The sequence below is a fragment of the Gymnogyps californianus genome, chromosome 7, assembly GCF_018139145.2.
Source record: "Gymnogyps californianus isolate 813 chromosome 7, ASM1813914v2, whole genome shotgun sequence".
Classification (NCBI taxonomy): Eukaryota; Metazoa; Chordata; class Aves; order Accipitriformes; family Cathartidae; genus Gymnogyps; species Gymnogyps californianus.
Genome location: NC_059477.1, coordinates 21,984,298 through 22,006,595, shown reverse-complemented (window position 1 = coordinate 22,006,595; position 22,298 = coordinate 21,984,298). Strand labels below are relative to the sequence as shown.

General features: G+C 42.5%; 3 protein-coding genes across 5 annotated transcripts in view; 2 read left to right on the top strand and 1 right to left on the bottom strand.

Annotated features, from left to right (window-relative positions):
* Positions 1–22,298, top strand: part of PHOSPHO2 (phosphatase, orphan 2) — a 63,070-nt gene that overhangs the window by 38,045 nt on the left and 2,727 nt on the right. Inside the window, exon 1 of one of the 3 annotated variants that reach the window (XM_050900272.1) lies at positions 14,022–14,077. The exons of the other annotated variants lie outside the window; for them this stretch is intronic. The gene's annotated coding sequence lies outside the window, so the exon portion shown is untranslated. Of the gene's footprint in view, positions 1–14,021; positions 14,078–22,298 lie in introns of those variants that run through there. 3 annotated transcript variants of the gene reach the window in all.
* The window catches only part of SSB (small RNA binding exonuclease protection factor La), a 33,187-nt gene continuing 24,901 nt past the window's right edge, over positions 14,013–22,298 (top strand). The window contains exon 1 of the mRNA XM_050900271.1: positions 14,013–14,077. The gene's annotated coding sequence lies outside the window, so the exon portion shown is untranslated. The remainder of the gene's footprint in view (positions 14,078–22,298) is intronic.
* Positions 15,781–21,180, bottom strand: LOC127018561 (cilia- and flagella- associated protein 210-like). Its single transcript, XM_050900268.1, is given in 9 exon segments — positions 15,781–15,861; positions 15,863–16,066; positions 16,587–16,751; positions 17,066–17,258; positions 18,103–18,242; positions 19,246–19,402; positions 20,346–20,539; positions 20,634–20,807; positions 21,094–21,180. Coding segments are annotated over 9 exon segments (1,299 nt in total). The 5' UTR covers positions 21,145–21,180; the 3' UTR covers positions 15,781–15,840.

Genomic DNA, 22,298 nt, shown 5'->3' with positions numbered 1-22,298 from the left:
GAAGCGTGTAGTGTTACTTTTTAGCAGAATAGTTAGTGGAGCTGCTTTGGCTATCAACTTTTTTTTCCCCTATGTTTTAGTATGAATTTTGCATTGCAGTGGTCATTTTATGCAGAATGTGTAAAAATGTTTCGCAGGCCCATGTGTGGGTGGATGGTACAGCTGTTACTTAAGAGAGCTTATAGGAGTGAACCGAAGACCTGTATAGTGGATCTGTTCTGTGTGAAGCCACTCTGTATGACTTTGGAGAAGTTGTAGTCCTATTTTGGGGGACTATTGTAAGAAAAAGCTAGGAAGTTATGCTTAAGAGAATTGTATGGCAGCTTGGACAAAAGCTTCCTCGGTGCATTTATGCTGTGCTATGCATGCCATGTGCTTCAGACTCTCATTTAAAAACTGTTTGCAATGTTCATTATTTTTTATGGAGCCAACACACAAGCAAACTATTGCTGAAGAAGTATGTTTGCACTACTGAGAATATTCTTGCCAATACCACTGAAGCTCATATAAGCATGCAAACAAACAAAAAACCCTCTCAACTATATTGAGTGCTGTGGAAGAGGGAAAAAAATGCAAGCAGTCAGCAATAAGGCAATCCACAGGAATTGTTAAAAAATGTTACAAAATCTTTAAAATCTCAAAATGGAGATTATATCCAATTGTAGTTTGCAGTTGTAACTAGTTATTTCAAAAGATGCGCTTGTAAACGCTTTCATATGGATTTTTTTCTTTGTTACAGTTCAGAAAATTATTTGTACAAATTAAACGAGCTCTAGTTCTTTCATAGCACATTAAAAATTCATCTGAGTTGGTGGCACAAAACTAATTTTCTTGTTTTTAATGTACTTTTGTAAGAAGTTGGTTACTTTTAACTGCACATGGTGGGATACACTTGATCTCTTGATGAGTGCATGCCTTTCCTGTATCGTATTTGATGGTGAATTGTTTCAGTGCCAATCACTTTGTTTAAACTGAAACACAACAATTGCAATCTTGTAAGAGGGAGGATTTGCCAGACTTGTGCTTTTCTTTATCAAACTGGAAATTGAGAATGCTGATGAAAATTCAGTGGGATTGAAGCAGTGTCCCATAGACAGCAAGATGTCCCCAAGCACCAGTGAGCTCTTGCTGCCTTGTGGGGCACTGACTACTGCTCTTGCTGTCCTGGAACTGTTTCTTCCCTCAATGGCAGAGCTCTCCTGTTCCCAGCCTCACAGTAACCGCCTTGTGCTGTAGTCACAGTGTAGCTCAATGCCATCTTTGGCAGCTGCATCACAGGTCGTTGGCTTTTGGCTTAGAGAACGGAACTGGAAGCATATTTGAAAGCAATACTTATGTGTACCAGAGTAATCAAAACAATGCTCATGGTCTTTCCTTGCGAATGGGGAAAAAAGTAGTACATTTTGAGAACAGCTTTTTCTGTCAGTACCCCAGAACTGAGCTTACTCCAGAGAATATGTGAACCTCAAGACTCAAGGTAAAATGAGGGCAGGGAGTACTGGACTAATTTTGTAAGCATATGTTTAAGTGTATGTACAGGCTTGAAATAATTTCCAAAGGTTAGACATGCATTCTCTGTTGCATTGACAATAGCTATTGACATTTTACTAATACCATACAGCCTATGTATACAAGCAATGCTGAATTTAGTATTGGCAGTAGCTTTCCAAACTTTTATCAGAAAGAGACTGTTATTTCATGTTGGATTTTCTGGGTACTGCTATTAACTCAGAAGCACAAATTTTTACTGAGACTGGGTGGATATAATGTAAGGTTGTGTAGACACTGTTACCTGTAAACGATGTGTTGCTGTCTGCTAATTCTTTGACACAGCCATAGTGTTTCAGTTGTTGCTTTGTTTTGGGGGTTTTTTTTTTAAGGGGAAAAAAAAAAGGCTATGGTTACATTTTAACCCTTTGTTCTATCCAGTTGTCAAAATTTTAACCTGAAACTTCTCACTTGCTACTTGAAATCCCACACTAAGGACTTTTCTTGCAGTGGCCTTTGTCAGATGCGCTGAAGAATTTGCAGTGATCCCCTAACAATGTCTAATTTGTAACAGTGTCAGTCTGGCAAGTGGATTGTAGATTAATGGAAACATAAAAGAAGCAGTCCTTTAGCCGCCTTTCCTGGAACTGTTCATTTATTGTTGATTTATTGAAACAAATAAAGTATTTTTGGACACACTTTCTAGGGGCATAGTAGACTCATTGCTTGTCTAATTGACAAAATGTATACCCCCACTTTTAGGACTTTTCTTATAATAGAAAACCTAGAGATATACATACTATGCTTTATCAAAGACCTCTCTTTTAAATCATCTATATATTCTCTCTCTCCAGTACTTGAAGAACAACTTTGTGAGAAAAGGCACTAGTATTTTAGCAGCAGCCATGAGTTAAATTTTTTTTTTTGTTTGGGTCAACTTAACCTGGAGGATACCAGTGACAAAATTAATCTTCACACTTGTAGAGTCAATCTGATAGAATTGTAAAGAACTATTACTTGCACTTCCCTTCTTTCGCTGAAAATAGTAATTTTTCTAATGCAGTATTTAACTAAATAATTCAAGAAAATGCATATCAAAAAGTCTGTGAACTCTGCATTTTGTAAAATTTGAATTTGGTACAATTCTGCAGTTGCCTAGCATAAAACTTTAGCTTTCCATTTTGATGCATATGTACTTTTAGTATAATTCTTATTTCTTACCCTTGAACAATTGATGTCGTTAGGAACACCGTTCTAACAAAACTTGTGTTGCATAAAAGCAAAAAGTAATATTCACCTGCTTTTAAAAAAAAACAAAACAAAACTATCATACCAAAATAAGTTTTCTAATTTTAGTATGATTTCACAAAAGGAAGAGCAGTAATAAAATATAATAAGTGGTGAGTTTAGATAGTAAAACTACATAAAGGTAAAGGTACCTTTCGTTAAAGAATTAAATTGGTGTCCTTCCTTAATCATAAAGCCATTGTTCAAATGAAACTAATAGGGCAGTTAACATGAATAAGTTCAGAGGACACATCTTAAACTGCTAAATATGCATATGATTGGTTTTAAATTTATATCTGTATTCATATAAGTTCTAACACTAACATTAAAAGGACTAAATAAACTGAACTAATGCAGCACCCTGACTTTGAATTGAAATTTTGCAACATGCAAAGCACTTAAGGAAACCTGCTATTTTTGGCAGGAAGTTAGACATTTCTACATATCCTGTACATATTCCTATAACTGTATCTAAAAAGTAGTCAGTGTGTGGCTTTAGCCATAACTGCTAACGAAAAGAACGGTTGGAAGGATTGGAAAGAAGTTAGGCCTATTAATTTATGATCAGTGGTAAGAGAAACTAGCTGATAACTGGTTTCCTTCACCAGTTAAAAAATTGTGGTTAATTATACAGGCAGTATTGTGCATGTAGTATTTAGCAGAGTATTTGGAAACCTCAGTCTTTTGGTCATTTTGTAATTTGTAGTTCCCAACAGGGAAGATGATCGAGTTGTGAGCTGGGAGAATGAGTTCTTGATATGAAATGTACAACTTGTATATTAAAGTACTTCTCAGAAATAAATGCTTTTTTGCATATTTGTTAGTGTATTCCATATGTCTGCCCTGTGTGCCTCTTGTAGTATTAGCGTCTTCTTTATTTAGAGTAATATTCACCTTTAAGTCAGATAGTGCAACCTGTGTGTGTAAATGTGCTTGTGAGTGTCAAATCTCCAGGCTTTTGAAGTGCTAGTACTGTTTGTACAGATTTACAAGACATGGTGATTTGATGTCGGGACACTACCTCTTCAGTTAAACCAAGATCTGTACATTTTTACTGAAGATGTGAATAGTCAGATTTTTATTCCATGCTAAATTGGACGATAGTGTTGAGTTATAGATGGAATTAGAGTTTCTACTACAAAATGACAAATGACAGTCTATTCACTACCTATATATTGTAACATATATAAATACATACAGCCATGTAATGGAGCTGATCTTCACTAATTATCTGATTATCACTGGTTTTTTTGCCAGTTGCAAACTTTGCTAGTTGCAGACTTTGATCTTGTACTTACACAAATACAACAGTCGTGTGTGTGTGTGTGTGTGAAGCAGAATCGTTTTCACTAGTTATAGAAGAACTACCTGCTTGATGATATTTAAATGTAGTGGTAGGACAGCTTACAGTCAGTTTAGAACTGAGTGAAAGAAAAAGTTTTGATCAAAAAGTCACCTACAGCAGTATCCCAGCCAGGCAACCTGGCTCTGCTGGCAGCACAGTGCTTACGAGAAAGCAGGAAAGTGCTTTTCCCATTCCCTACAGTCAGTTTAGAAACCTGAGTGCTAGATACACACAGTCTTGCTGCAGACATCTCTTTCCCATAAAGGATTAAAGACTCGGCCAGTGCCACAACTTTCTCAAGACAGTATTCCTATCTTCCATTGCATTCTCCAAAGTAAGAGTAAGTAGAAAACTGTCACAAATAAAAGGTACACTCAACATGGATCTTATCGTTACAGGCAGATGTTTTTAAACAGCTTACTCAATTTTATTATTTCCTCAGTAAGATTTTTTTTTTTAAGCCAAAACGTAAGGTTTCAATTAAGCCTGGAGGCCCAGCAATATTCAAGTACAGTACAGATGAGCTAACAGTTTACCTTTGGTTGTTACCTCTTGACTTCCTAGAAAGTGAATCTACTGCTTTGTTCCATAATAAAACTAGAGTAGTTACAGGTACAGTTGCAAGCTATGGCTTGGTACTTGTTTCTTGCGCTGAAGTTGAGTATAGGCAGGTTCTGGCAAATAGCATGCCTTGTAACTTGCTCCAGAGTTAGCTTCAGCTGTTAGGCACTGATAGGTTTTGCAGGCACATATAACTTGTAAGGAGACAGTGGCTAGTTTCTTACGGCTTAGTAGCTACTTCTGTAGTTGTCAGATGTATTTCTGAAGAAAAAAGAAACAGAGTTTAAGTCTTACTGTATAATTAGTAACTACTGTACAAATAATTGTATATGCACTGATAAGTTGTAATTGAAACTAATGCAGAAATACTTGTCCTATAGCAGTAGTGTAATACTAAGCTTTACCAAAGATAGTCCAATTTTTCCCTTGCCCACTATGCCACTGTACCAGTTGCTGGATTTGTTATTTCCCAGATCTTAATAGTCTCGTATCTTTGATCCTGTCTCTGGTCTGCTCAGTAACTATTGCTTGCTTCTTCCAGTACATGTTGCTGCCTTCTAACCTTTGCCTGTTTTTCCTTTACATAGAAAAGGAGTCAGACCAGGTGCTACTCATTTGAGAGGGGCAATTACTATTATGTTAACAGAGATGTAATGTTGAATTTTATTGGACCTGCAGTTCTGATGTTGAAGGCCTTCAGCATTGTGCATTTCTCTGGATAATGTACTGGAGATGAGGAAACCCACAGAAAAAGAAAGGGCCGTGCTGGTTTATGCAAGACAGTATGAACCAGCTATGAACAACTATGCTTTAAGACTGCTTTCTAGAGATTGGTTTAACAGATTAGAGAGCAGGTCTGAATACACTTAGGTATCTAGTTCTTAACGCCAAAGGCCGTGATACACCAAAACAAAAACAACCTTAGATTGTAGTGGTGGCAGTGCAGGAGTGTAAAGGGAATGACTACACACATTACAAATTTAACAAAGCCTATAGCACAACTTCATTTATGTTAAATAGAAAGGAATTAAGATAATTCCAAAGATGACATCTCATATGGTCTTGTCACACGTTTGGCTGCCACTGCAACTCCCTCTGAAGTCTTAGCCTTCAGACATGAGGAGGGTTTTTTGCGTTGGGGTTGTTTTGGGTTTTTTTGAGAGCTATTTATAAGTAGTGAATTTTCCTTCTCTCAAAGATGCACTGCCAGAACAAGGAGGAAGATTCAGCATCAGAGACAAGGATGCACCGCCAGAACAAGGAGGAAGATTACAGGCTAGTTATAGCACTCTTCCATTCAAGAGATACCAGAAAGGCGTAAGTTAAAAACAGGCACCTGAAAGAATGTAGCTATTGAAACAGAACAAATTATTTGACCTAACATGACCAGTGAGCTTTGACAAAAATTTCTTTTTCAGGAGCATACAGCCAGTCTGTATTGGGACATGAAAATGTCCATCCTTAATAGCTCCATGGTGCCAACTCTTCTGTTCATGGGTAGTTTGTTTCCAGGTAGGTGTCCTCTTCAAACTTCCTCAGAGCTGAGCGGTAGCAAAGACTGTAATGTTAAAAGAACTTGAACAGAACTAGTAACTCCAAGCTGGAACACTACCTAACAGTGAAGAGCTGCACAGTGAGTTAACTCAAATTCCCTTAGGATATGGGGCATTTTAGAAAGCTGCTCTCTTCCATTTCCTAGGTAGGAGTTGTATTAGATCCATGACAACAGTACTGTCTTACCATAGCCACACAGGTGCCAGTTGTATTACTGTTAAGGGAATACCATGTTAGACCCTGGAGGCCCACATGTTCAAACTTAAGTTGATGCTCTCCTTCCAGAGTTGGGCGACAGGTTTGGAAAAAATGCAGTTTGGTTCAAGGTCTCTGTTTCAGTCCCTCTGAGGGTTGCCTTGCATTTCTAAGGTCTTGGCCTTCTAATAAGGCCAATACCTATTATGTTTCTCATCCACTACAACCTCCTGAAGCAGCACGCCATCTGAGAGGGTGCTTTGTTAAGGAAAAACAGTAATTAAAGTTTACTAGTCAAATTATTTCTCAAAGCATATTCTGATTTGCTAGCTTTTAATTAAAACTTCTGCTAATAACTAATACAAGTAGTCATGCTGGGCATTAGATGAGAGGTACCTCTCAATTAGCAGATTCTTCCAGGTCAGCAATTTCCCTTCTTATCAGCTGCAGCTGATCTCCCTGTATTTTGTTGCCATCTTTAAATGGTAGCTGAAAAGGACCTCTGGTGGTCAGCTAGACCAACCACCTGCCTTACATGGGATATCTTTAAGGCCTTCACAGGTGGCGATTCCACCACCTCTGGCCATTCTGATCCAGCGTCATCACACTATCCTCCTGGCGAAGCAGGTTTTCCTGACTACTCAGCCTGATGTCCCATGTCACAATTTGTTATATCAATCACCTGACTCTGCTGAGAAGAGTTTGGCTCTCCTGTATTTGTCACGACCCTTGAAGCAGCTGTAGACTGTTAATTAGGTCACTCCTTAGTCTCCTCGTTGCCAGACTGAATGAGCCCAGCTTCCTCTGTTTATTTCTCATCTCAGTCTGTTCCAATAGCTTTCAACTGCTTCTACTTGCACAAGGAGCTGTTCTCTTAGCCTATTCCCTGTCTTTTCTTCCTGTTTTCTTCAACACATCATAAATATCAAACTGATTTTAGTTTTCTGTATTATTCCTGCAAGCAGCTTTCCATTCTTGCCTTTCATATAGGACAACTGTAAAAGACAATGAAATGTTACCAAAATGCTTTGTCACTGAAAATGTTAGAACCTCAAGTATTTCTTCATGTTCTTAAAACACTTGAGGGGGTTTTTTGCCTAGTTTTATAGACAATTGCTAACTAGGGTTAGTCATTTAAACCAAGCACACAAAGCATGCACATCTCAAAATCAATGGAATAAAGTGACATCATGATTCATGCTGGATTTTTTTTATGCTGAATTTGGGTAACTAAATCCATATTTAGCCAATGTGCTTTAAAATGACACAGGATTCCTACTTCACTCTAGGTGTACTGAAAGGAAGAGCTGTTTTCTGGTACTTGAGTCTGATATTTCTGTAGATGTTCAAAGTAAAAGGGGTATAAGCCCCATGGAAGCAGGCTGTAGACCTCAAATGCAGACATACATAATCTGCAGAACAGGGCGTTTCTTGACATGAGGCTGCAATCGACCTTGCTTCTTGCTGCTGTGGAGGTAGACTAAAACCCATTTAACTCACCAATTGCATGGCAGTGAGCATGTGCAAATATGCACTTAGGGATGCATTTGGAGCATTATCAAGCTGTGCAGATTTCAGCACCACTTCTGCTGTAGTCAGTGCCGCTTCTCAAGGCTCCAGCTTCTGTGATCAAAAGGCTTTATTAAAAGTTTCCATTCTTTCTGCTTGCTGAAAAAAGCTTGAAGTAGTAAAAGGAGCACTGGCTCAGAGAGAAGGGAAATACACTTTTTCTTAGTTCACGAATGAAAAATTTATTTAGAGACAATTTCACAACTTAATTGCTACATCTCTATTTTTTTTTAAATATATAATTTCCAAAATCAGTTACTCCAAGATAATTGGAGAGAACTCTGTGTGACTTCTAGTTGATAGTGCAGCAACGTTAGCATTTTAGTTTAGGTCAGAAGTGAGTTTTTGAAACAAGTCTCTTGATTGTTCCTACTTACTGTGCTTTGGTTCCCATTACAGAGCGATCACAAACTGGACCCTTTTGGATGAAACTTAAACAGGAAGATGTGCTCCAACCAATGATGGGCATTCAGCCCTGATACCAGGCTAGAGCTATTCTGGGCAAAACTTCTGAAACACATGCATCATGGGTGTCACGTTCTCAGCAGCAACTTCCTCACTCCACAAACGAGCCCCTTATGGGCCACGCTAACTGACATGGGTACAGAGAGTCAGTCAGCCCCACCCAGCCATGTCCTGCTGTCCAAAACCAGCACAGCAGCCCAGACCACAGCAGGACTGACGAACCAAGACAATACCTGGGTCTCTACTGGCTCTGAGGACAGTTCTTGGCCCTGCCCTCAGGCAGGGCTTTGAGGGGCACGCGAGCTTTAACACTCCTGCACAATGCCAAGTGTTTGCTCAGTCCCTTAGCAAGCTTGGGGCTCATGTGCATTTGGCAGGAGGAACACGGATGATCTTACATGGACGATCCTTCCCTGCCCCCCCACCCCCCAATTTTTTTTTTTTTTTTTTTTAAATACTGCATATGTATACACTCCACCACTCTTGCAGTTGTCCTAGTTAGGAAGCCCACATCTTGTTCCCTCCTTGGATGCTTGGAGAGGAGAATAAAATTTACATCCAGTAATGGCACTGATTCAGTTACTCACTGTCTTTATCGCTGAAATGCTCGATCCTTAGGAAAAGCAGCTTCTCCCTGAACATTGTAGTCCAAATCTGCTTGCTTTTCCTGCTGTTTTTTTGCCTGCTTTTCAGCCTGATGAAGAAAAGGGATGTTAGTTGATACTTAGTTGATACTTGTCAAGTATCATCCCTCCCCACTTCTCTCCCCTACCAGACCCCCCCGACAAAAAGGGTACATAGCTGAATAGCTGAGTGAACATCAGCATTAGCTGCTGCTCTTTGGTGACCTGTCCAGAAGATACAAGAGAGCAATAGTGGCATGGTTGAAAAAATGGCATAATGACACAGGACAGGATGTGATCTGTCATTGTTGATCTCTTTCTTATTACCAGCCCTCCCAGGTAATCCTCCCCAACCAGCATGGGCCAAGTCAGCCTGGAAGAGGCTTCTGTTCCACTGCTCTGAGAGGAGGCTGGTCCCCAACACTAGCATATGCAGTGCACACAGGTAAAAACCAAACAAAACGCACACATCACGCCCACAGCAGGCTTCCTCTCAATCCCCCACCCAGGAGATCTAGTACTATAGGTTTAGATGCATGCTTCTTTCTGAAGGTGCTGACAGAGTACGGCTCTTCTATTTACCATTTGCTGGATCTGAATTTTCTGTACTTCCATGTTTGCGTCACGTTGGCTTTGTTTCTTGGCTTTTTCCGTTTCCAGGTAGATGCGGTTCTTTTCCATTAACGCATGAAGTTCTTTTTTACCCTCTGCTTTTTCCTCTCTCTCCTTTTCTACTTTCATCTTCATCTGTATTTTACAAAATACAGACAAAAAAAAAAAAAAGTTAACCAAGGAGCTAGCCTGCTAAGCTGGAAGTCATATCTTTCAGCAGAAGCAGCCCTGTATCAGTGCTCTGATAAGCATGGTCATTGTGACTGGCCAGTGTCCAAGCCCAGGGTTTTCAGCAGCCCTGGCAGATGTGGCCCAACATGGAAGTGGGAGAAGGAAAGAGGACCCCAGGAGAGATGTCAGCAGACCTGATGAAGCATGCTGATGCATGGCACCAGAGCCACCAGCTGTGGTTGGAGTAAGCAGGAATAAGAACAGGCTAGGTTTCTTACCACAGTGGCTCTGTGTTCAGCAATAGACTCAATGGCAGCCTTTTCTTTTGCTTCTTTCTCTTTGCTTTTTTTTTCTTGTTCAGCTTCTTTTTTTGCAATGTCTCTAGCAAGACGATCATCTTCCCTCTTTAATGCCTCATTCATTTGTAGAGCTAATTGGCTAACAATTTTGTCCTGATGTTCCTGTGTTCGTCTGCAGAACAACATGAGCTACCGTAACATACTAGGGTACACACCTGGGTCTACCTGAAGCATTACTGCTACCAAACTCAGCAATCCTGCTTCTAGTCTTCTCTCCTCTTGCCAGACAGGCCAGTCCACCCACCCAACTGCTTGATCTCCTTGTATTCCTCCTGTTTTATTTTTTTTAAATTACATGATTTAGCAAATAAATGTTCCCTGTATTCTTGTAAGACTAGCTTTCTGTTGCAGTAATGAGCGGGATCCCTTGGTGAGGAGCCTGCTTGGCATCTTGCCATCGGGGGAGAAATGTTGGGAGTATTGGCCAGAAGCAGGAGGAGAAGGAAGCTCTTAGATTGGCTCAGTGGTATCGTCATGCTGGACCCTCAATGTTAAATTGATAAACCATCCTCCCTTAATAATAACCCGATGTAATTAATTAATATAGGTGCCGAGTTAAGAAGTCAAATTATTTTTCTTGATCTGACTCAGGGACATACAGCTTACGCCCCAAAATACTTTTGTCAAGGATTTTAATTGTCTTTAATTGTTGAGGAGGTGGAGGCTTGGCAGGCCATATGGAAAATCACTGTTCCCAACACACTGCTGTAGAGCTTTGCACTTCCGTAAGTCTTTGTACTTTGAAGGGCGGAGAGATCACTCCCCACAGACCTACTACTAAGGAACCTGTGAAAGAATTTCCTTTTTCTCCTGCGTTCCCTACTCTCCCTATCAGCAGAATTTAATTTTTAGAATAACTGTGGTTTGTGTTACATCATCAGTCTGAAAGATTTGAAAATGACTACAGTATAATTTTTAGTTTATTTACAATTTATACTCTAGCTTTGTACCTACCTACGCATTTCAGCTTCTTTCTTTTTTATCAGCTCGGCAATCGTTTCCTTTGCTTTAAAATGAGCTTTAATCCGATCATCATCTTCCATTTGTTTTTGTTCCTCTACTGCTTTGATTATTTTCTGGTCAGTTATGTGCTCCTGCATGGGCAAAATGGTCCTGATATCACAGATGAAGTTTAGAAAATCCAGGCCTGGGGTAGCAACTTAAAAGAATCACTCCCTATTCTCTCTCTTCGTGTTTCTTCCAAAGAGAGAAGAGAGGAAAGGGATTCTCAGTACTTGCGCTTACTTCTGCCTCCCTGGTCAAACATGCATGAAGAGGAGATAGTGGATATGAGGAAGGAGAAGGGGAATTGAGCATCGAACAGCTGCTTCTCCAGCCCGTTACACAAACAAATTGCTACGCAATGCAGGGAGCATTATCCCTTGCTGCCCTTCACACACATGGGCGAGGGGGACGTTGAGAAGAATGGGACTGTGCAACCCGCACCAACACATACACAGACTGTGCTGCTCCTGGCCCACCTCATCCAAAACTATCCCAGTCTAAGAGCTTAATCCAAATCATAGCTGAAGAAGAGTGTTCTATACTTTTACGTAAAAATCCAACTGTCTTTTGCATGCTGGCCAGAACTGTTCTGAGGCATTTCTAGTTAGCGTTTAGCAACGTGCCTTTAAAGATGATGAGAGAAGGCAGCAGGTCTTGACTAAATTTCTAAACCTCTCCAATCGTAAAGGGAAAGTCAAGTTAAAAAGATACTGTTGTGTTCAGTCTCAGGCTATTTCCTCTTCCTAACAAAGAAAAACGGGCTTAAAACAGCAGCTATGTGGAACTTAAATCCAGCTCTCAAGTCAAGGAGAATATTCCTTGATGTCTACAGCGGACTTCTTAATCATAGACCAGTCAAAGCATCAGGTGCCAATGTCCCTTCAGACAAGAGAAGGGACCTGCCTCCACAAAAGCAACGAGGAAAGACAAGGCCTGCAACTGGCAGGGTAGGCATATGATCCAATGCTACTGAAGCTCTCAGCAAACCTCCTGTTGCCAGTAGGCCCATTTAGACATACGAATGCTGCTGTTTCACTCCAGGCAGCCAAGGTGAAACAAGCATTTTAAACTCTCTCCTTTCCCGTTACTTACGTGATGCAGCCTCTGGCGTTCAGCTTTGTCCTCCTGTTCCTTTTCTTTTGTTCTCTGCATTTCCAATTGGTACAATCGGTTCAATCTCTGTATTTGTTCCCCTTCTCTTCTGTCTTCTAGCTTGGCCAGATCTGCCTGATGCTTGTGCTCCTTTATTCTGAATCAGAAAAAGGAGTTGAATAAATGGGCTAGGGACTGCATGAAGTAATGAACAGATATGGATTCTGCACATCTACAGGTACTTAACAGTAAAAAACCTGATACTTTGAAGTGAAATTAGAATGTCAGAGATCAAAAATAGAATCACGGTTTTTAAAAGGTAGCTGCAAATCCTTTGGCCAAAGCTCAGTTCTAGTACAAGTTTGCTGGTTAAGCCTATACTTGCAAAAGCAAACATGACCAGCATATGGACTTGAATATTAGATTGAATTTGATTAGCCTGTTTGTTAGCCACTCCCTGTACAAGCTGGGCCTTTGCCAGCTAGCTGTCTTCCAAGCAGTGCCACAGCACTGTGCAAGACATGGCCATGGTCATCAGCCCATGCTAGCTGGATGTGTGAATGATTCTGGGCTGGGGGAAATGGCAATAATAGTTTTGCCTTAGGGAGAAAAGCCACGTTCTCTCAGTGCCAGAATATAGACAGTCTTGTTTAATTTATTAGGACAGACGTAGCCACTGGCACCAAGAGACGTTTCTGAAGCTGGGGAAGAGAGTTATGGAGGAACCAGAGGGTGAGGAGAGGCGACAGGTTTTCAGCCTGACCACAGAGCAAGGAGGAGCAGAAACAATGGTTTAAAAGAAGCGAGTCGTGCAGCCCCAGGCACGGCAACCCCGCGGGCAGGCTGCTGCCGCCCCGGAGGGCCGTCGAGGCCCGGGCGGAGGCCTGCTCCTCGCTGGGTCAGGTCGCCCGGAGGTCGCCTCAGCTGGGTTAGCCCCAAACAACGCCTCTCCTGTGCCCGGCGCCCTGTCCCACCGGCGGTGGGGGCGGGTCCTGGCAGCAGGGAGCTGGCCACGGGAAGATTTTTAACCCAAATCCCACTTCCCCCCAACTCCTGAAGGCCCCGCCGCCGCCGGACTCACAGCGCCAGCTGCTCCTGGGCCACGGCCCGGCGGTCCAAGTAACGGCTGCGCTCCAGCTCTGCCTCCCGGCGGGCGGCATCCGGCCCCTCGCGGTCCATCGTCGGCCTTTCTCCGCCGCGGGCCGGCCCCGCGCCCAGCGCCCGCCTCTCGGGGAAGCGGCGATGTCTGCCGAGAGAGAGAGAGAGAGACGGATCCTTACCGACGGCAACGGCCCGGCTGTCCCGGGAAGTCGGGGCTCTTTCTTCCACCCCCAGAGAGGGAACAAAGGCGTCCACCGCCCTCCCCCAGCTCAGCGCGGCCGCGGCGAGCAGTACCCGCGGGGGCGCCGCGGCCCCAAGCCGCCCCGGCCCTGACGGCGAGAATGGCAGCAGGGGAGCAGCAGCGGGCAGCGTGCCGCGGCTGTTACAGCGGCTCGGCACAGCGGTTCGCCCCGCCCCGGGGAGCTGCCGGCGGGCGTTGCCCGCTCTTTCAGGCAGGGAGGCTCGGCCCGGCCCGGCGGCTACCTCGCTTTCTCCGGGCCGGGCCGGGCCAGGTCGGGCGGCAGACCAGGTCCGAGCAGCGGCGGTCACCGCGGAGGCCCCGGCCCAGCCCGGCCGCACGCGTGCGGGAGCCGCCCTCCTCCGCAGCCGGTTCGTGAAATACCCGTTTCCCTGTAGCGAGCACGTACCCGGTAAGAGGCTGTAACGCCCCCCTCTGCCTCTCCCTTTCTGCTCCGACCTCGGCGGCTTTTCTTCCCGCTGGTTTGCCTCTGCTCTGCGCGGCCGGTGATGTGGTGTTTTGGCTCGGCCTAGCTCTGTGGGCTGCCGCGTCTCACACGTAGCACTTCATCCCGCTAGGCCTGCCTGTAGCTGGGATTGTTGGAAACTCGCCTTTATCCATTACCTGATCTTAAAAGGTGGCCCCTGGGCGCTGTTTTCCCGGAGGAAAGCCCTTGGCGGCCCTGGGAGCTGGATGAGGGAGGAGGTCAGTCCTCCCCCTCATTCCAGAAGTTCCTCCTTTGCCCTGCCTGGAAGACTCCTCGAGGAGGTGACTGCTGTGCTCGGGAAGGAGTACATCCATCTTACGTCCAGCAGTTTCACACTGTAGGGGAGGTTAAACCAGCTGTGCTTGTCCCTCAGCTTGCAGGAGGGACCTTGCCTCTGGGGTAGCCTCGCATCTTGCTCAAAGTCCTGTGCTTCCTTCAAAGCCTGTTGCTGTCGGAAGCCAGGCTCAGAAACTCAAAGGCACACAAAAGACCCATTTTCCAAACTAAAATATTGGCAAGCATCCTCTGTATAAAGCTCGCATTTTTTTTAGAACTGGCATCATTTTCTAGTTTAGCCAGTGGAGACGGGTAGCTGGGAGGCTGGAACAGAAGGTTGTGTGCAACAAAGCAAAGCTTCAAGTTTCTTGAACTTTGTTTCCAGTGGACCCCAGAACAGGGGGATACCCTGTTTAGACCTCAGGTTACTGGTGGAGGAAGTTATTATAGGAAACCCTAACTCTGTCCAAGGCAGGAACATGACGGTAAAATTTCAGCAAAGAAGCTAGGCTTGAGTGAGATGTGTGTGGACTTGGGTGTGGGAGAGTAAGTCAGCTGAGGAATCTAAAAAACAATTTTAGATCCAGATCTATTTACCGCAGATTGAATCATTGTTAGTCTTTTTGAAAGAACAGTCCAACTAAGTTGTCTTTTGTTGCCCTGCTCTTTTTGTAGTAGCTATTTACAGCTATATTGGGACCTATTTGCCTTCTAGGTGACCTTTTAAGGGCTGTGATCAAATCACATTCATATTTTCATATAACTAATTATAACATGACATTTGTTTTACAGGGATAATTGCAAAATGCTATAAAAACTGCAGTACCATAGCTATTCTAACTTTCACATCTATTAGGTTGTTTTTTCTTCCCCTGTAGATTCTGTAAAGTTGTTTTGTTTTTTTCCTATTATGGGGAGTACTTAACTGGAAGTAGGCTAGTGAAAAATGTGACCTTTTGCTCTGGGAATTTGTATCCCAGGCCTGAAAAAACTGGGACAGTGAATTTTTAGAACAATGAATAATAAAAATACAACAGTAATAGTGAGCTTTTAGCTGGAATGGGTTACATTGATGGTCAATTATATATCATGCATTCCTGTCTCAAGTTTTATTAAACTAACTTTCATGAAATACAAGCTGGGGATTTTTGAGAATATAACCAGTTCTCTGGCAATCTTTTTTTTTTTTTTCCAAATGGACTTCCAGATTCATAGTATATATTCAATGTAGATCATTTACAGTTTAACTCTGACCGTAAGGTTCAAAAAGATTTTAACCACATGAAAACTGCTTCTGCCTTTCCTTGCTGAATAGTCTCAATGTTATTTCTTGTTTTTAACTTCTTGAGCAGTAGTACAGCTACAACAAGGTAACTGGGTCCCAGCACCATCCTGTGCTTGAAAACTAGTATTTATTCCTTCTCTTCCTCTGGAAAGTGGCCCGTGTCCAAGTCCTCTTCCATCTTTGGATGCTTTGAGAAGAGGATAAAGATGATGTGTAGTCTTGGACTCTGATTCAATTACTTGCTTTGCATAGCTCTGAAATTCACGCTCCTTACAAAGTGCAATAACCTCTCTCTGAGCATCGTAGTCCAAATCTGCTTGCTTTTCCTGCTGTTTTTTTGCCTGCTTTTCAGCCTGATGAAGAAAAGGGAATAACAAAGCTTAGTATTTCTTTCACAACATAACTATCACTTAAAACTTAGGGAGGGTAAAAGCTTACAGGAGATCTGTGGTGATGTTAGTTGATACTTGGCCTGCCATATCAAGAGATACATTTCTTCTCTCCCCTGCCATACCCCCCCCCCCAAAAAGGGTACATTAAATAGCTGAGTGAACATCAGCATTAGCTGCTGCTCTTTGGTGACCTGCCCAGAAGATACAAGAGGGCAGCAGTAGTACATAATGGCACAGGACAGGATGTGATCTGTCATTGCAAACCAGCCTTCACTTGCACCACTGCTCTGAGAGAAGGCTGGTCCCCAACACTAGCATATGCGGAGCACATGTGATTTAAAAAAACCAAAACCAACAAACAAAAAACCCCAAACAAAACACAGCAAGCTTCCTCTCTTCCTCTCAGGCAGGAGCTAGTGCTGTTGGTTTAGATGCATGTTTCTTTCTGAAGGAGTTGACAGGGTACAGCTCTTCTATTTACCATTTGCTGGATCTGAATTTTCTGTACTTCCATGTTTGCGTCACGTTGGCTTTGTTTCTTGGCTTTTTCCGTTTCCAGGTAGATGCGGTTCTTTTCCATTAACGCATGAAGTTCTTTTTTACCCTCTGCTTTTTCCTCTCTCTCCTTTTCTACTTTCATCTTCATCTGTATTTTACAAAATACAGACAAAAAAAAAAAAAAGTTAACCAAGGAGCTAGCCTGCTAAGCTGGAAGTCATATCTTTCAGCAGAAGCAGCCCTGTATCAGTGCTCTGATAAGCATGGTCATTGTGACTGGCCAGTGTCCAAGCCCAGGGTTTTCAGCAGCCCTGGCAGATGTGGCCCAACATGGAAGTGGGAGAAGGAAAGAGGACCCCAGGAGAGATGTCAGCAGACCTGATGAAGCATGCTGATGCATGGCACCAGAGCCACCAGCTGTGGTTGGAGTAAGCAGGAATAAGAACAGGCTAGGTTTCTTACCACAGTGGCTCTGTGTTCAGCAATAGACTCAATGGCAGCCTTTTCTTTTGCTTCTTTCTCTTTGCTTTTTTTTTCTTGTTCAGCTTCTTTTTTTGCAATGTCTCTAGCAAGACGATCATCTTCCCTCTTTAATGCCTCATTCATTTGTAGAGCTAATTGGCTAACAATTTTGTCCTGATGTTCCTGTGTTCGTCTGCAGAACAACATGAGCTACCGTAACATACTAGGGTACACACCTGGGTCTAACCTGAAGCATTACTGCTACCAAACTCAGCAATCCTGCTTCTAGTCTTCTCTCCTCTTGCCAGACAGGCCAGTCCACCCACCCAACTGCTTGATCTCCTTGTATTCCTCCTGTTTTATTTTTTTTAAATTACATGATTTAGCAAATAAATGTTCCCTGTATTCTTGTAAGACTAGCTTTCTGTTGCAGTAATGAGCGGGATCCCTTGGTGAGGAGCCTGCTTGGCATCTTGCCATCGGGGGAGAAATGTTGGGAGTATTGGCCAGAAGCAGGAGGAGAAGGAAGCTCTTAGATTGGCTCAGTGGTATCGTCATGCTGGACCCTCAATGTTAAATTGATAAACCATCCTCCCTTAATAATAACCCGATGTAATTAATTAATATAGGTGCCGAGTTAAGAAGTCAAATTATTTTTCTTGATCTGACTCAGGGACATACAGCTTACGCCCCAAAATACTTTTGTCAAGGATTTTAATTGTCTTTAATTGTTGAGGAGGTGGAGGCTTGGCAGGCCATATGGAAAATCACTGTTCCCAACACACTGCTGTAGAGCTTTGCACTTCCGTAAGTCTTTGTACTTTGAAGGGCGGAGAGATCACTCCCCCACAGACCTATTACTAAGGAACCTGTGAAAGAATTTCCTTTTTCTCCTGCGTTCCCTACTCTCCCTATCAGTAGAATTTAATTTTTAGAATAACTGTGGTTTGTGTTACATCATCAGTCTGAAAGATTTGAAAATGACTACAGTATAATTTTTAGTTTATTTACAATTTATACTCTAGCTTTGTACCTACCTACGCATTTCAGCTTCTTTCTTTTTTATCAGCTCGGCAATCGTTTCCTTTGCTTTAAAATGAGCTTTAATCCGATCATCATCTTCCATTTGTTTTTGTTCCTCTACTGCTTTGATTATTTTCTGGTCAGTTATGTGCTCCTGCATGGGCAAAATGGTCCTGATATCACAGATGAAGTTTAGAAAATCCAGGCCTGGGGTAGCAACTTAAAAGAATCACTCCCTATTCTCTCTCTTCGTGTTTCTTCCAAAGAGAGAAGAGAGGAAAGGGATTCTCAGTACTTGCGCTTACTTCTGCCTCCCTGGTCAAACATGCATGAAGAGGAGATAGTGGATATGAGGAAGGAGAAGGGGAATTGAGCATCGAACAGCTGCTTCTCCAGCCCGTTACACAAACAAATTGCTACGCAATGCAGGGAGCATTATCCCTTGCTGCCCTTCACACACATGGGCGAGGGGGACGTTGAGAAGAATGGGACTGTGCAACCCGCACCAACACATACACAGACTGTGCTGCTCCTGGCCCACCTCATCCAAAACTATCCCAGTCTAAGAGCTTAATCCAAATCATAGCTGAAGAAGAGTGTTCTATACTTTTACGTAAAAATCCAACTGTCTTTTGCATGCTGGCCAGAACTGTTCTGAGGCATTTCTAGTTAGCGTTTAGCAACGTGCCTTTAAAGATGATGAGAGAAGGCAGCAGGTCTTGACTAAATTTCTAAACCTCTCCAATCGTAAAGGGAAAGTCAAGTTAAAAAGATACTGTTGTGTTCAGTCTCAGGCTATTTCCTCTTCCTAACAAAGAAAAACGGGCTTAAAACAGCAGCTATGTGGAACTTAAATCCAGCTCTCAAGTCAAGGAGAATATTCCTTGATGTCTACAGCGGACTTCTTAATCATAGACCAGTCAAAGCATCAGGTGCCAATGTCCCTTCAGACAAGAGAAGGGACCTGCCTCCACGAAAGCAACGAGGAAAGACAAGGCCTGCAACTGGCAGGGTAGGCATATGATCCAATGCTACTGAAGCTCTCAGCAAACCTCCTGTTGCCAGTAGGCCCATTTAGACATACGAATGCTGCTGTTTCACTCCAGGCAGCCAAGGTGAAACAAGCATTTTAAACTCTCTCCTTTCCCGTTACTTACGTGATGCAGCCTCTGGCGTTCAGCTTTGTCCTCCTGTTCCTTTTCTTTTGTTCTCTGCATTTCCAATTGGTACAATCGGTTCAATCTCTGTATTTGTTCCCCTTCTCTTCTGTCTTCTAGCTTGGCCAGATCTGCCTGATGCTTGTGCTCCTTTATTCTGAATCAGAAAAAGGAGTTGAATAAATGGGCTAGGGACTGCATGAAGTAATGAACAGATACAGATTCTGCATAACCATAGGTACCTTGCACTGAAGAATGGGATACTTTGAATTGAAGGTGGGTAGAATATCAGAGGTGAAAAATAGAATCATTGTTTGTAATGGTAGCCCTCAGTCCTCTGACCAGACATGAGCTACGTGGTACGCTCACAGTTTGCGGTCTAGTGGTAACAAATTTTATGTGGATGACTCACTAGCATGATTGCATTCATAGCGTTCTGGCCTATCTCTGCAGCATCCTCAGTGAACAACATTTCCCTAGTAAGTCCCACTGTATCTATGCTTCTCCTTTTGGGCATGCAGACAACAGCTTAAGCGGGTAGTGTTCTATACTAAGTTCTGCAAGGATTTATGTGTTGGACCTGGAATATGTGAGACCAGACTTTGAACCCTTCCTCTGCCTCAGGGAATTTGATTCCTTCTATCAGACCACCAGGGCCAGTCCTATAAATACCACTGGGGACCCCTCCATAAGGTTTCTGGAAGAGCTGAGAGAAAGAATGGAGGTGGCAGTGATGCATTCTCTGGAATCTAGTTATGGGCAAATAGAAAATCTGGTTTAGCCTTTTCCTTTTCTGGAACCAAAACTGAGTTAAAATACACTTTCAGTAACAACTTTTGAATAGTGATTTGACTAAAACCTATTGATGCCTGCCAGAGGCAATTTTACGTGCAGACTGTTGGCAACTAAAAGACATTGCACATCACAGCTTTTCCCTTTTTGCAAGGTCTTTTGTGGCACTCTGGATTTTTCTTTTAAAGTGTTGCATTTGTGAATCAAATTATTAGTAAGTTTCTGTAAAAACCTTACAGAATGTATTTGTGAGAAGAGAGTTTAAGTAAATAATAAAGTAGGGTTACTTTTGATTAATTATTACTTACTGTTCCAGCTGATCTCTGCGTAGTGCCTGTTGATTCATATAACACTGATGTGCCTTTTCTTGCTCTCTGAGAATAGCTTCTGTATGTTCATGTTCCTTTTCTTCATCCTTCTTTTTGTTAACAACTGACTTTAACTTTTTAAATTCAACTTGAGCATCTCTTTCTTTTAGGACCTCAGTAAGTAGAAGTGCACTCTGCAAGAGAACATTTAAAGTAATTTGCATGTTCAGAAGTGTTTAAAGACATTCAGTACAATTTGAATTTAAAAATTATAAGTTGTCAACAAACATGCAACCCTTTCACTCTTTCGTTCTGATAGTATAGGTAGGTTTTTGCACGATCAATAGCCTCCTTCCGTTTTGCTGCTTGGAACTGCTCTTCTTCCAAATCAAGTAACTTTCTTTCTTCTTCTTCCCTTTCTTCACGTAATTTTTTGGCTTTAAGTTTCCGTTGTGCCAGGCCCTACAGCGCAGATAAAATTAGAAATCACATTTAAAGCCTACGGATTAAAAATGTATAAACCATTCTGAAGGGGATGTACTCCATGTTTGTTTTTTTTAATTTTGCATTTTAGCTTTAATTTAAAAAAATTAAATGTTGATGTTAAATGTATTTAAATGGAGTTTAGTTAAAATACATATTTAAAAGCAAATGTTAAACAAAGGGAGTACAGCTAGAAATGTTACTATCAGTGGTTTTGCATATATGAAAATGAATCCCCTTGTTTACAAATGTGTCTTGTACTTACCATAATGGTATTGGGCCAGTGTTTTACAGCAGCTTTGGAGCGTAAGTGCATTTCTTCCCGTTCTTTCTTCTCAGCGAGGATGCGTGCTGCTTCTCTAGTTGTGCTGCCAAGATTGTCCTGAATCCTTTCCCATTCTGCTTTTGCCAGTACAATTACCTGATGAAGATCTACTTCATTTGGAAGAAAATAGCCATCTAGAATGTTGTTTTCTTCCAAATGATGTCGTGCTGTGCAGAGGGAAGAAAAGATACTGAGGTTACTTGAGATCAGAAAATCCTATATTCAAACCTGTGTCAGGATTTGAATTCTTGCATAGTAACAATACTGAGTTATCCTTAGCACTAGTTACTCTCCCCATCCCCGTACCCCAGTGCTAAGACAGGGTATCTGTATCTGTAGTCTAACTATGGCCAGTGCATGTACTTGGGCTGTGGCGCTGAGTGACTTAACTGTTTGTATGTCCCCTTGCCTGTTTGTGTGTATGTACAGGTTTGGCTTGTGGTAACTAACACTTTCCAGGCAGTACTTGAGCATGAGTCTGAGAACAGCAGGGACCGGGGAGCATTCCCAAAAGGAAAGGGAGAATATTGGTAAAGCCATTCCGCTGGCTGGATGAGGCAGCAGTTTGGGCACAGGCTGTGCCTTACCACCCTTGTCCTGCGCGCTCATCGTATTTACCAAAATAGATCTGTTGTAGAGCAGTTTCTTGATTTGTTGGAAAGATTAGCATTTCTTTGTTGTGTTTGGCTTACATACACATGTGCATGCATAAATACAGCTTTTCTAGGTGATCACTAGGTTTCGTGAAATGCCCTACAAACTGTCACCAGTATTTTTGAAGGAAATGGCACTCTGTACAGAGTGGCGTCCTGTTAGAAATTCTCCTTGTTCATCTGATGTGCAGCAGACTGACATGCTGCGTCTAAAATGTAAGGAGGTTTTCTCTTATAGCGATACTGATGTCAAAGTCTGTTTTTCAGATGCAGTTGCTAATCTGTTTGTCTTATGATAGGGACTAGACCTGATCTTCTCCCGCTGTCCAAGGTGAAGGTAGCCTTGCCAAAAGTAAACTTACACTGACACGGCTGCTCCCTACAGATAGGGAACGGCCAGGCACCCAGTTCTTCTCTAACTTCAGCTGTTGGATGATACAGTATCTCTGCTGGTTTCAGGTTAGTTTTTTCTAGGTAATTCTTAGGGAGAAA